This window comes from Zingiber officinale, chromosome 5B, assembly GCF_018446385.1.
Source record: "Zingiber officinale cultivar Zhangliang chromosome 5B, Zo_v1.1, whole genome shotgun sequence".
NCBI classification, from domain to species: Eukaryota; Viridiplantae; Streptophyta; class Magnoliopsida; order Zingiberales; family Zingiberaceae; genus Zingiber; species Zingiber officinale.
The window spans coordinates 103,379,493-103,397,827 of record NC_055995.1 but is presented as its reverse complement, the minus strand read 5'-3'; the positions used below and the strand labels follow the sequence as shown (position 1 = coordinate 103,397,827).

Sequence of the window (18,335 nt, the reverse complement as noted above, 5' to 3'; positions counted from 1 at the left end):
CCGTCATCAGGCGAGCAAAGGCGTTGGGATCGACTCAAATAATTATTTTAATAATTTAATTGGTTCGACTCAAATTGATTATCTCATCAAACAAATTTAGACATTACCAGCCCTAACATCGCCAGTTTAGGCTAGGCCCAAAGACCGGTCGGCCCGGGAACACCAACTGACCCGACGAGCACATATCAGCACGTGACTCGGCGCAAGTGTCCATTTAATTTTTGCAACGCGCCTCTTTTCTCCCGCCCCGCTCTCTTGTTTCCTCCCATTTCCTCCCAAAGTAAACAACGCGACTCAAATCTCCAGTGCATCCTACAGAAGTGTCGCAGGCAAACAACGAAACCCCAAAAGACCTGCCTCTTTCAGATTCCTCCTTCCGCCACAAGGAACCGCCCGATCCCCTCATCTACCCATACCATCCGTGCCTTGTTCGATCCTTCCTATCCCAAGCACTTCATCCTCCAGCCCTACCCACCCTTCTCTCCACTTCTCGCACTAGGGCTAGCCTTCCAAATGCATCAATCGCGCGGAGCTACCAGTTCGAGCAGCCCGGACAAGACCTTCTTCGGCGTTCGTTTCGTCCTCTTTGGGTTTGATTCGGTATCCGAAGCTCAGGTCCGTCCCTTCTCGACTATTATTTTTCCCCACTCGCGTTGCGCGAATTTGGCTGTTTGATCCCTGTTTGCCCTTTTTCTTGATCTGTTACAGTGTCGCTCTGAGCTCGTGCGAAGAGGAGGAATAGATGCGGGTCAGTACGATCAGAGCTGCACGCATGTGATTGTTTGCCGTCGCGTTTTTGTAAGTCTTGTACTTCTACTGATATGAGTTGTATTGTTGGATTGAAAATTAAAGAAGTTGAACGCTGAAGGAATATTGCGTGTAGGATGATCCTGTATGCATTACTGCTCGGAAGGATGGGAAAATACTGGTGAATGAATTGTGGGTTGATGATAGTTTGCAACATGAAATTATGGGTGATGCTAACAGGGTCAGTTCTGAGTTTTTTTTTTTTTTTTGGTCGAGTTTTATGAGCTTGCATTTATTGTCCTTTAGTTAGTGTAGATATGTGTGGTTTCAAGAAATTTAAAGAAAAATGATAGAGAAAGCTATAAGTCATTTGAGAAATTAAGCACCTGTTTGATTTCCATTATGCTCCATCACGAATATCCTTCTGAGAAATCAGTCCTTATTGAAGATTGTGGCATTTCCTGCAGATAATATACATGCCTGTAAAGGATCTGAGTGGAATACCAGGAAGTAAATATTTGCACATTTGTTTAACAGGATATCAAAAGCAAGAACGAGAAGATATCATGGTAAAAGTTTTGGTTTTCCCATCCATTTGATGCGTCTTTAAAAGAAATCTCTCTCTCTCTCTTTTTAAAATGTTTTGGGTGTTTTATGAACTACGGGTCATGTTGTGATGTAAAAACATGACACTTCTGCTAGGTAATTGTCATGGGAAAAGTTATCATTCTTATTGTTAACTAAAATATTTTAAAATTGTTTTATATTAAATTTGTTTGTTTAGTTTCAAATTGATGACCTTGAACTGCTCTTCTGATTATTGAGTACCATAGGTAACATGACTTTCAAAGTGAATTTCACTGGAAAATATATGTACAAAATTATAAATAGATATATTTTCTTACACTTCAGATATTCTACTCCTTAATGATTTCATATAAGATCTGATTCATTCAATCTTTCTGCTAATAAAAATATTTCCTTTGGTCTAGCTTAAGCTAAAGTAGTATCTTGATTTAATGTCTCATCAGTATGAAAGATTAATTTGGTTAGCTTTTAGAATATTGCAAGAGTTTTAACATTTTTTCCTTGTATAACCCATGGGGATTATTAATAATTGTTTACGTTTAATACATTTACTACATTTATAGATAATTGTTTATATTATTTGCTATTTCTTCAATAAAACACATCTCAAGGTGCACTTATTCATGCATCATCTAGGAATTCATTATTTTTTGATGTTTGATTACTCTTACAGTAGACTTCAAGCTTTTTGGTTAGCCATACTTGAGTTAATGTGATGGAGACAAGAAGTAGGCTTTTTATAAAGTCTATAAGAGCAGAAATAAAGATCATAAAGCCCAATTTTCAATTGACATACTTTGGAGATAAGCCTATTTTAGAAATGTTGTATAGTCTAATAGTTTCAACATTTGAAAGTCAAAGTTTGCCATAAATTCCATCAATTTCAATGTTTGACGGTTAAAGTTTGGGAAACTGAAACTTCAAATTAAAAAACAAGCTTTAATTTAGTTAAGAGTTCAGCTAAAGTATATTTATGAGTCTTATTTTTTTATGTTTTACTGTATGCTGGAATATACAATAGAAATTGAGTTTTTAAGAATTTTTTTGGACTGTGTTATCTAATTTCCTTATGATGTGATGCTTAGGATTTCTTAGGTATGATGCTTAAGTTCCTACTATCTTCCTATAGTTCTTTGCCACTTAATTTTAGATTCCTACTCCACATGCCCTCAAACAATCAAACTCTCCTCTTGTGTTGCATCGTATTTGATATCAAAGCTAAACTAATGTCTACTAGATTCAAGAGTTTTAGAGAAAAGCTGATTGATAGTCAATAAGATGAGATATTCAGTTGCATGATGGAACAGCTTATTGGCATGCAAATTCACCTTAATGGTGTTGAAGCCCTGATTTCTTAGTCTAAAAGTGATCAAGTTTAAGGGGAGTAAGGAGAAATATCTCAAGCAAACAACAACTTGATTCAAAAAGGGTTTCCAACACTTCAACACAACAATCTTTTCTCTAAGTGGTCTAGAAGATTTCTTATGGCATAGAGCAATTATCAAGATGCTATTGTGATATCACAGAGAAAGTTTGAATTGAGGTGTCAAATTTCAAAAGGAAAGTGGATCACATTTTATTTGCTAATTGGCTTGTGGTAATAAAAGATTGTTTTGATTGGTATGACATAACATATGATTAGAGAGTAGGGTTTGCTTGAATGAAGCTTATAGGTTTAGCAAAAATATGATGGATTGATGTTGAAGCAAACATAAGGAGAATGGGACAATCATCAATCAACATATGATAGGAGATGAAGGCTAAATTATAAGGGAAGTATCTGCCAATAAGTTATTATGATAATCTATGCGATCAATTGATTAGTTTAATGCAGAGCAACTTGTCTCTAGTTGAATATATGCAAATTAAAGATAAGTGAAATTGCTGAAGATTCCAGACAAATTATTGCAAGATTAGGCTAGATTGAGGTGCTAAATCAAAAGAGCATTGTTAAGATAATCACTTTACATTTTGGAACAAGCTTTTCAAATCACATTAGATATGGAATACTTGCAGTATTTATTTGGTAAGAAGCTTGGAGTTCCAACAGTTGGATCGATGAACAAAAGGATCTTTGAAATCAACTAGTAAACAAGAGAAGTATCTGTCAACTCATTTAATTGTAGAGGACCTGTAAACCACCTAAATTTAAAAACAAGGCAACAAATGTTTCAAGTGTCAATAACCAAGCCACATGACTTAGAATTGTGTTAAAATGAATATACATGAGTGGAGCATGAACATGATGCCAAAAAAAAAAATCAAGAAAAAAAATCTCTTTTGATTATGAAATTTATATGAAGATGATTTAGAAGAAGATGAAGACATTTATTTGACACTTGTAATTACGTGTGTTCTTACTACTCTGAAGTCATGGTGAAGATTGAACGTGAACATTTAATTTTAAGATGTTGGATTGTTGTGGGAATCAAGCACACAAGTTGCATGAACATTGTTTTAACATTTATGGTGGAGCGCCTCAAGCTTCCTAAGCAACCACATCAACAACTTTATTAGGTCGGATGGATAGATAATACCTCTATTTAGGTAAACACAATGTTGTTTTGTTTCTCTTTATGAAAATTATAATGTCTATTTGGTGTGACATTATCCCTATGAAAGTAGCTCATATTTCTTGCAAGACCTTGGTAATATGATCAATATGTGCATCATTGTGGCAAGAATAATACATATACTTTTATGTTTGTTAATAAGAAAGTGTTATGGAAACCAATGTGGATTGCTAAAATGAATAAATAGTAGCAAAAGAAGGCAAACATTGTTGCTAGTAATACAAATTCTCTTCACATTTTGAATAAGAAAAATTTCCAATGAGAGGGCAAAAACAATTCCCTCCTAAATACATGACCTTGTAATCAAAGAAGTGAAGGAAGTAATTACTACCAAAGTTTCCTTAGTTCTCCCATAAATCACTATGTTATTGAGTTTTTCTAATGTCGCTCTAGAAGAATTATCTATTAACCTTCCATTGATGTATAAAATTTAACTTACTGCTAACTTTATTCTAGGTTCACAATTGCCCAATCTACTAGTCTATTGACTGACTCCAAGTGGTCATGTAGAATTGAAAAGCCAAGTAGATGAACTGCTATCTAAGAGTTGAATTTGTGAAAGTCTAAGTCCATGTGCTATCCCTACATTGTCGATGCCAAAAGAAGATTATAGTTGGTACATATGTATTGACAGTCATATGATCAATATGATCATCATTAAATATTGATTTTGAATTCCCTATCTTGATGATATGTTGGATATGTTGTTAGGATTTTAAGTATCATCAAGTGCACATAATGCTTGGAGATGAATATAAGACAACTTTTAAAACTAAAGATGGTCTTTATGAATGACTTGTGATTTTTTTTGCCTTTCTAATACTCTTAATACATTTATATATTTTATGAATTTAGAACTATAACAATTTATTAGAAAATTTCTTGTTGGTTAGGAAAAAGGATAGAAAGATTTATAAAGATTGCAAAGTTATCGTTGGAGAAAGCTTAACTATCCAACATAGGTTAGTAGTATTAGATATACACCTTAAACATAGTATCAATAGAAAGAAAATATATATGATTCCTAGAATTAAGTGATGAGAGTTAAAGGATGAGAAACAAAATATATTTAAGGAGAAGGTAGAAGTATAAGCATTAGGTGAAATATACGATGACTTTAACATAATATGGGATAAGATGGTATCAAAGTTGAAAATAGTAGCTAAGAGTATACTCAGTGAGTCAAAGGGACATGCACCACTAAGTAAGGAATCTTGGTGGTGGAATGAGAAAATACAAGAGAAAGTGAAAGAAAAACGAATAGCTTATAAGGAATTATATATTTGTAAGAACGAGGAAAACTTAAAAAAATATACAATAGTCAAGAAAGAAGCCAAGAAAGTAATGAGTGAATCAAAAAATGAAACTTTTGAATGATTATATCAAAAATTGAATATAAAAGATGGGGAAAGAGACATTTATAGAATAGCTAAAGTGAGAGAAAGGAAAATAAGAGATCTTAATCAAATAAAATGTATTAAGGATGAATGCAATAGGGTATTAGTAAACGATGGAGAAATAAAAGAGCGGTGGAAAAGATATTTTCATCAACTTTTTAATAAAGGTTTAGGTGATCAACTTAACTTAAGTAATTTAAGTAGGTCAAATGAGTATAGAAATTTTAATTTTTATAGTAGAATTCAAATTTTAGAAGTAAAACAAACTTTAAATGAGATGTACAATGGAAAAGTTATTGGATCAGATGATATTCCGATAGAGGTATGGAAGTGCTTAGGGAAACAAGGTATTGAATGACTTACAAAATTATTCAACATGATATTAAAAACAAAAAAAATGTTTGATCAATGGAGGATAAGTACTCTAGTTTCCTTATAAAAGAGACGTACAGAATTGTGCAAACTATAGGGGTATTAAACTAATGAGTCATACTATGAAACTTTGGGAAAAAGTAATAGAAAAAAGATTAAGGAAGGAGATCATAGTGATTGAAAATTAATTTGGGTTCATACCTGGAAGGTCGACACTAGAAGCTATACATCTTCTTAAACAACTAATTGAAAAATATAGCAAAAACAAGATTGTATTTATTGACTTAGAAAAAATTATGATAGAGTTCCAAGAGAAATTATATGGAGAATTCTAGAAAAGAGAGGTGTTAGCGTAATATATATTGAAATAATTAAGGATATGTACGAGGATATAATGACTAGAGTAAAGAGAGATGTTTTACATAGAATACAAGCAGGATGTTGAAATAGAAGGGAGCGTCGAGTGTTATGTGACAGTAAAGTACTTCTTAAATTTAATGGTAAGTTCTATAAAATCACAGTTAGACCTGCTATGTTATTTAGAGTTGAATGTTGGGCTATGACTCGAGTACATAAGCAGAAGATGAGAGTTGTAGAGATGAGGATGTTAAGGTGGATGTGTGAACATTCGAGGATGAATAAAATAAGAAATGAGAGCATTAGAGAAAAAGTCGGAGTTGCATCTATTGAGAAAAAACTTCGAGAGATACGTTTAAGATGGTATGGACATGTACTTAGATAATCAATAAATGTTCCAGTTAGGCGATGTGAAACTATGATAAACATGCATATCAAACGAGGAAGAGGAAGATCAAAAAAGACTTGGTTAGTAACAATAAAGCAAGATAAAATTTATTTAAATATAGATGATGATATAGTAGGAGATAGAGCTTAATGGCGTAAAATGGTTCATACAACTGACCCCACCTAGTGAGAAAAGGTTTGGTTGTTGTTTATTTTGATGATATCTTAATTTATAGCAAGAGTAGAAAAGGTCATCTTAACAAGTTATGAGAACTCTTTGCAGAAAGAAGCTCCACATAAATTAAAAGAAATGCTCTTTCACGATTTCATTTGTGGTATTCTTGAGTTTTGTAGTTGTCTGAAGAATTAGAGGCATACCCAGACAAGGTAAAAGCCATCAAAGGATGATCGATGCCTAGAACACTACAAGAAGTTAGAAGCTTTCATGGCCTAAAAACATTTTACTAGTGATTTATCAAAAAATTCACCACTATTATGACTCTTATAATTGATTGTATGAAGAAAGATTGGTGTGCTTGAATCAACATAGTTTAACAAGCTTTTTAAGAAGGAAATGATTTGTTGAAACACCAATGCTTCGACGACTAGATTTATCAAGGTTTTTGAAGTGACATGTGATGTATCTAATGTTGGAATTGGAGACGCATTGAGTCAAGAAAGACATCCTATTGCATTTTTTAGTGAAAAGATGAATGAGGCAAAACAATGGTATTCCACAAATAGCAAAGAATTTTACGTAGTAGTTCAATCTTTGCGCTATTAGTGACAAAAGGTTGTTGTATATTCTGATCATTAAGCTCTTTAATACATCAATTCTTAAAATAATCGACATGGGAAATGAATCTCCTTTCAAGAATATACCTTGAAAACAAGGCAACTGATGCACTCTGTTGACAACAAGGCAGTTGATGCACTCAACAGAATGATATATATTTTTCTTTTATAGCTGTATAAGTGGTGGGGTTTGATCTACTACCTTTTGGGCAATGATTTTAGTAATATATTTGTTAGCTTGTTTGTTGGACAACTTAAGAATTCTTATATTTTTTAATGCATAATAATTATCTCTTAAAGGGAACCACACTTTCTTTGTCAAATATTTCTCTTTGTGAGCAAGTGAAATGGGAATTATATGTTGGAAGGATTATGTGTCATTTTGGAGAGGATAAAACTATTACAATAGTCGAAGATCACTTTTTATTGGCTTAGCCTCAAAAAAGATATGGCTAAGATTGTTTCTTGCTGTCACAAATGGCACTTATCTAAAGGAAGAAGGAAAAATATAGGTTTGTATATGCCACAAACCAGGGTAGGATATTAGTATGAATTTCATGCTTGATTTACTTAGAACCATTGGACGACATGACTCAATATTTGTGGTAGCGCATCGCTTTTAAAAAATGACACATTATATCTTATGTTCAAAAATTGTAAATGTTGTTCACATTGCTAAGTTTGATTGTCTTGATGTTTTGCAATTTTTCTTTGACTAAAATGTAAAGTTCACAAACCTTGTTGAAAATGATAATATGAAATTGAAGTTTCTTCTTCCAACTCTCAAACAGATGGTTAGAACATAGGTTGTCAACAAAAGCTTTAGTTTGGGAAACTTTTTTCGTTGCTTGGTTGGAGAGCATGATACCTCATGGGATCAAACTCTTCCTATGGTTGAATTTGCACATAATAATTCTGTGAATAGGTCCACTATACAGTCCATTTGAAACTATTACATGTACGCTTCCTAAAAGGCCAATTGATTTGGTTTCTTAACCATTGGTGGCAAGACAAAGTGCTAGAGCTGATACTTTTAGCAAGCACATACAAGATGCACATGATGATGCCAGGTGAAAGATTGCTATTAGCAATAAAAGATATAAGACACGTGCCGATCTGGAAAGAAATTTTGTAGAATTTGAAAAAGGTGATATGATTATGGTTTGTATGAATTAGAATAATATCCAAAAATGGTTTATAGGAAACTTCATTCAAGGAATGCTACTCCCTATAAAATCCTAAAGAAAAAGAGCTCAATGCTTATGCCCTTGATTTACCACAAGACATGGGTATTAACATCTTCAACATTAAGGATCTCACCTTATATTCTAAACATGAAGATATTATGACATATAATAAATTTAATGCTCACCTGCCATCAGTTCAAACATTTAAAAAAGAAATTGAATATGTAACTGATTATTAGATAGTGCTAGCAAAGGAAGGTGGTTATCAAAATTATATAGTCAAATAGAAGGCATGACCCTTTTTTGAATGCACATGGAAAGGCATGTGGTTATCAGAAGTATATTGTCAAATGGAAGACACAAACCCTTTTTGAATACACATGGATTATTGATGATGAATTCTGATAGCTGAATCAAGATCTTTATGAAAGATTTCATGCTTTTAACTTGCCTAGGGGGTAGTTTTTCTCAATTGGGAGGGATGATGAAGACAAGTGGCAGTCTCCTCTTATAGTCTATAAGAGCAGACATAAAAATTCTAAAGCTCAAATTTTAATTTGGCATATTTTAGATAATGATGAGTCTTATTTTGGAAATGATGTAAAGGCCAAAGTTGCAAAGTTGAAGAGTCAGCCATAAACTCCAACAATTCCAATGTTTGACAACCAAAGTTTGGAAAATTGAAGCTTCAATTAGAAGATTTTTTAATTAGTCAAGAGTTCCATCAAAGTATATTTATGAGTCCTTTATGTTTTCTATGTTAAAAGCCTGTCAACCTATAAATATGCTTTGATGTACTGCTGGAATAAAGAAAGTGAGTTTTTAAGAAATTTTCCAAATTGTGTGATGCAATCTCCGTACTGTATGATGCCAAGCATTTCTTAGATGTGATGCCTAAGTTTCTACTACCTTCTACAATTCTTTACCACCTAGTTTTAGATTCCTACTCCATATATCCTCAAACAATCAATATTTGCTGATCATAGTTATTCATGGGAATGAATTTAATATTGTTAAGTTTTTTCCTCACACCACGACATCTATTTATTGGTAGATATTACTGATCAACTTTATTCCTCCTGTTTCCCTATATATTGTAGAAAATGGCATCCTTAATGGGGGCAAAATTCTCCAAGTCGTTAATAGCGAATCAAGTTACACATCTTATTTGCTATAAATTTGAAGGTTAGTATCACTTGTCTTAAGCATTCTACATACAAAATTCTTAATGATTTTGTGTTACATTTGTATATAGTTGCATTTATTTGTTATTGTGTGACCATAATAATTTATAATCAGAGATTTGACTGCCTATACATGCGTCTTTCTTGATTTTGCATTATGATATATTGTATATTTAATGATCTATGCAGAAAGGATATTGTTGATTGGGCTATATCTTAAACGTGTCAAATTCCTCAATACATTATTGTATATACAAATGAGCACTACATGAAACATTAGGTTGCGTTCGGTTTGTTAATTGCTAAATTTTTTGTTTTTTGTTCTCAATTTCTGAAAATTAATTTCCAAAAAGGCAAAATGTTTTTGAAAAAGTGAAACAAAAAAATGGAAATTATGAGTATTTCATTGAATTTTTTCCATGATTTCAAAATGTGTATTTTGTATTTATTATATTTTTTAATCAATTTCAATATGCATAGAGTGGATCACACTTATTTGAAGAGAATAAAAATTACCAAGAAAAATTAACTAAGATAGTTATACATGATATAACATACAAATGGAATTGCTGTTGAAATATTGGAAACTAGAGGATAGAAAATAGTATATGCTTCAATTTTCATGTTATAAACTAAATGTAATGTTATCTCTTACATTTATTCATTTGTGAATGCTAGAACAACACATCGATATCAAGCTATGGTGAGTCATGTATGTTGTTGTCCTTGCCGATAATCATCTTGTTGTTTTCATACTTCTGAAATAGATTATCCCGGTAAGTTTTTAATTGAAGACAATAATGAAATGCACAATAGACAATATGTTCAGTCACTGTTCATAAAATTTGTCATTATTGAAGAATAATAATTTTTCTTAGTTCTTGACATTGTCAAAAAGATATAATTCTAGGAAGCTAGGTGAAATTAAAAAAAATGAATATGAATTATAGAGAAATTTTTCATAATTTTCATTTCCCATTCCAATTTCTTGAGAACAGTTTTTTTCCATTTTTGGGAAAAACTATTTTCTAGAAATTGAGGACAAAAACAAATAATCATAAAATTTTCATAACCTAAATGCAACCTTAATCTGCAGCAAATTTAGATGTTTTATTTTGTGTTTTTAGATTAAAAAGATGAAATCTCTCTCTCTCTCTCAGAATTATGACGCTTTATCCAAATATATGCTTTAATGACTTTTAGGTGAGAAATATGAGCTTGCTAAGAAGGTGAAGATCAAACTTGTCAATCATCGATGGCTAGAGGATTGGTAAAGTTAGACTAATTCTTCCTTTGTTTCCATGGAATTTTGTTTTTCCATATTAACTACTAGCTGCAGGAAACGGAAAACAAAATCTGATTGTTATTTTATGTGCATTCTCTTCCAGCTTAAGATCATGGGAAATTTTGCCAATTGATAGTTATACAAAGAGGTCAGGCCAATACTTCTAATTTTTTTTTCCCAATGTTTGTTTATTGTATTGGTATGTGTTTGAATTATTCTAGTTGTTTTAGATAGGTTTGCTTAAGCTTATGTTGATATCGGAAAAGTATAAACCTACTACATCTTATATGCATATGTAGTATTGTTAATCCCCAATGATCACTATCATGTTTAATCCTCTCAAGAGCATCCTCATCTCATTCTGATTATTTTCTTGCATATCAGTGAGAACCAAACATCATAATAGTTGGCCCAGATGATCTATGTGATGGCTAGAATAAATAACAATTACAATAGAAGCAGCATATTCTCATTTTTTTTTTCATATTGATATATTGGTTTGCCTTTCATTTCTTTCAACTTTTGCCTCTCAACTATTGGTTTCTCCTTCTATGTTCATTTGTTTTCCTTGTTTTGTCCCACTTATTTGTGGTTTTAGTTTGAACAATGAGCTGGCTAAAGTTATAATTTTTTAATGACTTGGGTTCCTTCATGCCGATTGGTTCATTCCTGAACAACTTCTAGCCATAATGCAGGGAATTAAAACAAGATCAATTTATATCAGCTGATACCATGAACTATGTATGTAAATTTATTTAATTTTTTGATTCAAGTTATTCTGAATTATTCTCAAATTTAATTGCTCAAAAGCTTTTAGCTAGGGCTTAACCCCAAACAAGCCCTCTTCAAAACTATATTTTTATGTTTCAACATTTATTTTTGTTTCTTAGTCCTGATTATTGCTATTTTATTTTACATTGTTTTGAAAAGTTCTATTTGTCGTTAAGAAAGATTGTTTTAACTTTGTATCTCAAACAGCGGTTGGGAATTAGAGATTTTGGAATCTGAGGCAAAGGATTCAGATGAAGAGATTGGTGTTAGCAAGAATTCATTGAGGCAAAATAATGTAAAACATTCTAATTTTGGAGGTACAATGTGTAATGGAGGTTCTGATTTGTCCAGTCAGTTTACGGGACAGTTTCCAAATGGTAATGCTGGAAATCCTGTCACAAATAGTGCATCAATCATGACATCATTCAAGAACAACAATTCTCGAAAATCTATGTCAGGTTGCAACAGTGACAACAAAAAAAATCATCCGAATGCAGGAGAGGTTTCTCAAACTAGCAGATCTCGTGTTAGAAAAGATTCTATGATTGCAATTGAACTATTTGACCAAACTGTTTCTGATTTTAAGGAGGTTGGTTCATTGCCCACTGAAACAGTTTCAGCATCAAGTGCAGCAGATATGAAATCAAGCGCTCTTAATCTTTCAAAGAAGCCTTCTGAAAATCCCACTTCTGTAAAATCACCTGTGAATATCTCTACACCCTCAAGGAATTTTTCTTTAGAAAAGATTTTGAAAGGTGATTCTGATATAATGCCATCAGAACGGAATAGTGCTAGTGATGAACCAACCAGTCTTCAAGGTTTAACCACTCAAGTTACAACAAATAATATTGCTAGTGCTTTACCTCAAAAAAGGAAATCAATGTCTTTGCCAAGAGGGGACTCAAAGTCTCCCAAGTCAGAATGCCATAGCTTCCCCATACATTCTTCCTCCTGTAATCCATCTCCAAACACTAAATTGACAGCTATAGAAGCACTTGTTACACCTCCGGCAGAGAAGGATCATCTGACTTTGGATACAAACCACACTCTGGAAGGTACTATGGATTCAAATGGATCAATTAAAAAAGCTCCAGCCTCAAAGTTCAAATCACATTACCGTCAGAAAAAGTCACTATCATGTGGGAAATTTGTAATACATAAAAATTCAAGCAGTGCGCATTCAGTTTCAAATATAAATAACCATGGCATTTCTAGCCCAAAGCAGGCCTTATCTAACCAGGAATACAGAACAGAAGAATTGTCCAAAACCACAGCTATTACTGATATATTTGATTCTTCGTCAGCCAGAAAGGCACTTCTAGATTTGTCTTCAAATGATGGGTCAATTCAAGTGGAGAACAAACAGGAGCTAATGAATGACACAGGGAACCAGTTTGGTTCAGTGGTTGCCTGTAAGCATTCTGATGAAACGTTTTGCAGCGAGAAAAGGCCTGAAACATATCTGGGAGGTCCAGGAGAACCTGAACTTGTCACCACAACTTCAAACGGTGCAGTTGCTAATATTGGTATTCAAAATTTAGTGGGGAAGAATAATGCACATGCTGATGGGTCTGAGGAAGACCAGGCTTCCGAATCTCCCGGTGACCGATCTTTGGTAAATGAAATTCCCTCTAGTACTGTAAATGCTGATGGGTCTGAGGGAAATGATTGCAAAATTTCGTCTGGTTCCCACAGAAGAAAGGTTGTTGCTAAGAGGAGTGTCAGTAGCAGATACAAGCTTAATGAAATGAACACTAGCAGGAAGGAGAATAATGTTCTGGATTCTGATAAAGTTGTCATGAATACCAAAGTTGTGCCTGATAAAAATGACAAGGCTAAGGTACCAAATGATAAGCACATTAGCAGAAACTTGAAGAACAGGGTTGTTGAGCCACTCTATGATAATGAGGTTATAAAGGAAAGAACAGAAGCCGCAGATTTTCCTACACCCTCAAGTATCAAAAAGGATGTAACCGTGCATTCAAAGCAAACAATTACTGATGCAGAAAAGGAGAACATGCCTGACGAAGCTGGTACCTTGAGTTATAATTCTTCTAATTTTCATAGCAGTAAACCAGTTAATGAACATGACCCAGAAATAGTTAAGACTCCAGACAAGAGCTACAACATGGAAACACCCAGCACTACAAAGATTAACTTGGATCCTGCATGGTTCATTTTAAGCGGTCATCGCGTTCAGAGAAGAGAATTTCGGGTATTGATAAAAAGACTTAGGGGGAGGATTTGCAGGGATTCTCATCATTGGTCTTATCAAGCTACACACTTCATAACTCCAGATCCATTACGCAGGACAGAAAAGTTCTTTGCAGCAGCTTCTGCTGGAAGGTATGTATGCGACTCTTGTGCTTCGTGGCTTGGTGATTTAGATTTTGCTATCAAATTGATAGTCGATTCATTATGCTTAGATTGATTCCAAAGATAATAATGCTGTTTAGCATAATTATTTTTTTTCCCTGGATAACTTTATATTGTTTTGGCTTTAAGCCTTTAACCAATATTTACTGGGGTGTTTTTGGTTTGTGTCATAAAGTAAATGTTTCACACATTCCGCTTGGTTGTTAACACTCAATCTTTTCCCTCTTGATTTCTTAAACTCAGGTGGATTCTAAAGACGGATTATTTGACTGCTAGTGTTCAGGCTGGAAAATTCTTGGATGAAGAACCCTTTGAGTACTACATGAAAGGTCTTACAGAAGATGGTACAATCAGCTTAGAAGCACCGAGGAAATGGCGACTCTTAAAGGAACGTACAGGGCACGGTGCCCTCTATAGGATGCGGATTTTAATATATGGAGAATGTATTGCACCGAGCCTGGTAGGAAATTTTATCTACTTCTAATTGTTATATAATTCTATTTAAGTTCCATTTTTTTTGTTAAAATAGATAATCTCTTTTTGGTTTTTTCATCCCAAATTTTCATCTGGCTTACTGTGTGATACTGTCTTAACATTAACATATGAGCAAAATTATTTGTATGTTTTTTTTACTCTATTGAATCAGGATACACTGAAGCGCGTGATAAAAGCCGGAGATGGCACCATTCTGGCAACCTCTCCACCATATACTCGTTTCCTTAATTCTGGCGTTGACTATGCCATTGTCAGCCCAAGTATGCCACGAGTCGACTTGTGGGTGCAGGAATTCTTGAGGCATGAGATCCCATGTGTAGCGGCTGATTACTTGGTAGATTACATTTGCAAGCCGGGATATTCACTTGACAGGCATGTGCTCTATAAAACACATGTTTGGGCTGAGAAGTCCTTTGCAAACTTGTTGAGCCATTCCGAGGAGATCAGTGAAGATATTATATCGACTTCAGTAGAAAGAATTGATGACCTCAGATGTGCTATTTGTGGTTTGTGCGATAGGGGTGAGGTTATGCTAATTTGTGGAGATGAAGCTGGTACCGTTGGATGTGGGATTGGTACCCATATTGACTGTTGTGATCCCCCACTTGAATCTGTTCCTCAGGATGACTGGTTCTGCTCCAAATGCAACAGCTGGTCCAATAAGGTCAGCCCTAAGAAAAAAAAGGCTGCACAGAAAAGAAAGAAACTTTCCTCGAGAACTAAGTGATTCTTCTACACCTATAGCTAGTACCGCTTCTATAATGTTACATTGGATACTAGTGTCTTTTTGCAACTCGTTCTTGGTCTTTGCATTTACACCATTGGCGTTGGGATTGCTGGCGAAGACTTAATGGATGTAGAATGATCTTTAGGAATTCACTGTTAAATAAATATCAACTGTTTGTTTATATAAGTAGAATGAGCAAAAGGCAGCTACTCTGTAATCCACAGAAACTGTTTATTCCATTTGACAAAAATATTAGTAGTGTTTAAATTTTCGAATCTTCTCTGTTCTATTGAAGCTAAAGATGATTGAAGATTTTGCAATGATTAGTTTAACAAGATTTTCTAGTGGTATGGATATGATTGTGTGGGAGGGAGGAATTCCAAGTTTGCCATTTTTTGTTCATTATTTTGATGGACTACAATATGGTGCTTGCTGCCATTAACTAAGTCATGGATCAAAGACGAAGATCCTCAAATTAGGGAGATTAACAAGCTTTGGAGGGTCAAGGCAAAGGGCCGGTTCAAAGAGAAGGGTGAGTCTGTAACGATAACTGGCAATCAGGTGATTTTAAAGCAGCAGCAAAGAACATAAATCTGATAAAAAAAGGTGATAGATTGATAATCGAGATAATTTAGTGCCTTTTTTTCATCGTTTAGTTTTTTCTCTTTTTCTTTCAGTCAACCTCTTAGCTTCATATTGACTCTCCTTTTTCTTACCCTCTTCCTGTTAATTGTTTCATCTCAAGTAATCACAACCTAAAGGAAGAATAAAAAATATAAAAAAATATAATCGATAATTCTCTGTTTTTTTTCCCATTATTTGATTGGATTAGAAGGTCTAGTACTATTCACGAACACATCTTATAGGTCCCTCGACGGCTCGACCTTGATCCCATTACTCTAGCTGCTACCAGGCAATACCAACGTGGGCAAGGTAGCAGCTTTTATTTATACTAACAATTATGTACATGTGTTGTGTGAGCTATACCTTTTATATTAGATGGGATAATGTAGGGAGAGATGAGGGAAAAAAATTAATCTATAAAAAAGTTTCAATTTTTAAGTATGGTTCATACTTTTTTTTTAGTGGGTTTTTTTTTAAGTGGGGAAGACTATGTAACAGACTTCCTCTTATAAAAAATTAATTTAATATCATACTTGATTTTAGTCAAAAGATAAAAAAAATATACTTTCTAACTGACAAGCCCAAAGTATTTATAGAAGCTTATTTGTTCGTAGTGTTGTCAATTATAAGATGTGGGACTAAAGAGAACTCTAGATTTCTAATTAATTAATAAGAAAAATTCTCAATAATACATCGTAGTTGAGTCTCAAATTCTAGATTATCGATTAATTAATAAGAAAAATTTCTAATAATACGTCACAGAGTCTCGAACTTTAGATCACTGATTTCCAATAATACATTACAACTGAGTCTTGAACTCTAGATCCTGATTAATGCGTTTGTTAAAATTACCAATAAATCTTAAAATTATTTTCGATATAAAAAAAAAGATATTATCATAATTTTATTTGAGACTTCACCAAAATTAATTAGTAAAAAAAATATATTCTTAATAAAATAGTAAGATATAAGGAAAGTACTCATTTGATGATCTTACAAAGGCACAATTAAGATTATCATATTGAAGTTGTGTGTTTGGCAAGATCATTATGTTGCTTTAGACTATATTTATATTAAAGTAAAGGAAAGAAGCTCTCAGGGTTATAATTATTATCGTTTAATCCTTAACTATGATAAATTTATAAAAAACTTTCTTTCAAATAAAATATATAACTAAAGGATATTAAATTTTTTAACCACCTGTCATCAGCACTTGACTCAACTTTATCATGACCCCGTGAGTCATCCGAGATGACATGGGGTGAGAGTTGTTGCAATGAGGTCACCGGGTCGAAACTCAGTGGCAGTGGGGGAATAAATCCCCTATCCCTATATCCCACCCGGTCCGTCCCATGTTAGCTCGGATACTACGATTTATCTCCTTCGTAATGACCGTGGATCCGGTCGATGGGGACCCTGGGGGCGAGGATTTCACCTTTTTACTGCAATTGACTCCACTTTATCATAGATTAATTTTTTTGCCCTTTACATTAAAGTAAGAAAGAGAAATTATGATACTTCTCTTCTTATTCCTGTAAGTTAATACAAAAGGAAAAATTTATGGTAACTCCTTTATCAATTTGTCATTATATTAATTCTTCTTTGTAAAATTTTGATGCACCGCATACGGTAAAGACAAAATCTGATTAGAATTTAAAAAAACTAAATAAAAATTAAAAATTAAAAATCTTTTACGCTGGGCGCGCACACCGCATACTCCTTATTTATTCAACTCTGTGGTCTGTAAATCAATTCAAGTTAGAATAAAATATATAAAAAATCACAAACCTAATAAATTTAATCAAACATAATCTAAACATTTTAAAATAGTTAATTACCCTTGACCAAAATATAGATAATAAAAAAACACAAATTAAATTAAATAAAACCAAACTAATATAATTTGTGAAATAAATATAAAACTTACAAGTAAATAACAAGCAGAAACTAAGAAAAACATCCCTTAATTAATTTAAAAAAAGATAAACGAATAACTAAACTTTAAAAATGCAAGTAAAATAACAGAAGCTCAAATTAAACTTAACGTTTGCATAAACAATTGCCGAAGAATCATTAACTCTCACGGAGAAAGGCCTTTCTCTCGTTTTTTCCTTTCCACTCAAGTAAATATAACCTTAAATTTTGATGGAGGCAAGATAATCCGAAATAAAAAATTTTATAGAAAAATCTCAAACTATCCCTAGAATAATCAATGAGACTAATTGATATTAACATCGCAAATCAAAGCAGAAAACAATTAATTATAGGATCATACTACAGAAAATAAAGTAGTCACTTGGCGAGAAAGCACAAAACAAGATAATCACTACACTTTGGTGCTTATAATCATAACCCACTTAAGTTAATGGCCAACTAACCACCTCATTAAACCGAATGCAAAAGACACTAAATCAATCTACCATCCACTCAAGTCAGACTCTCATCATTAACAAGGAAGTGCAATCATTCA

General features: G+C 33.3%; 1 protein-coding gene across 2 annotated transcripts; it reads left to right on the top strand.

Annotated features, from left to right (window-relative positions):
• The first annotated feature begins 295 nt into the window (after positions 1 to 295).
• On the top strand, positions 296 to 15,541 carry LOC121985246 (BRCT domain-containing protein At4g02110-like). 2 transcript variants are annotated; one of them, XM_042538571.1, is made up of 10 exons: positions 296 to 615; positions 709 to 798; positions 884 to 988; positions 1,215 to 1,316; positions 9,504 to 9,588; positions 10,791 to 10,857; positions 10,976 to 11,020; positions 11,851 to 13,989; positions 14,263 to 14,479; positions 14,666 to 15,541. In XM_042538571.1, the coding sequence occupies exons 1-10, from the start codon at positions 514 to 516 to the stop codon at positions 15,239 to 15,241; spliced, it is 3,528 nt and encodes a 1,175-aa protein (XP_042394505.1). In that variant the 5' UTR covers positions 296 to 513; the 3' UTR covers positions 15,242 to 15,541. The 2 variants fall into 2 exon arrangements, with proteins under 2 accessions (XP_042394505.1, XP_042394506.1); XM_042538572.1 differs by lacking the exons at positions 296 to 615; positions 709 to 798; positions 884 to 988; positions 1,215 to 1,316 and having other exon boundaries at positions 9,503 to 9,588; positions 10,791 to 10,862.
• The last annotated feature ends 2,794 nt before the right edge of the window (positions 15,542 to 18,335 follow it).

Coding starts and splice junctions, on each gene's coding strand:
- LOC121985246 (XM_042538571.1), top strand. CDS start 514: ATGCATCAATCGCGCGGAGCTACCAGTTCGAGCAGCCCGGACAAGACC. Junction 616..708: donor ATTCGGTATCCGAAGCTCAG/GTCCGTCCCTTC, acceptor GATCTGTTACAG/TGTCGCTCTGAGCTCGTGCG. Junction 10,858..10,975: donor CATCGATGGCTAGAGGATTG/GTAAAGTTAGAC, acceptor ATTCTCTTCCAG/CTTAAGATCATGGGAAATTT.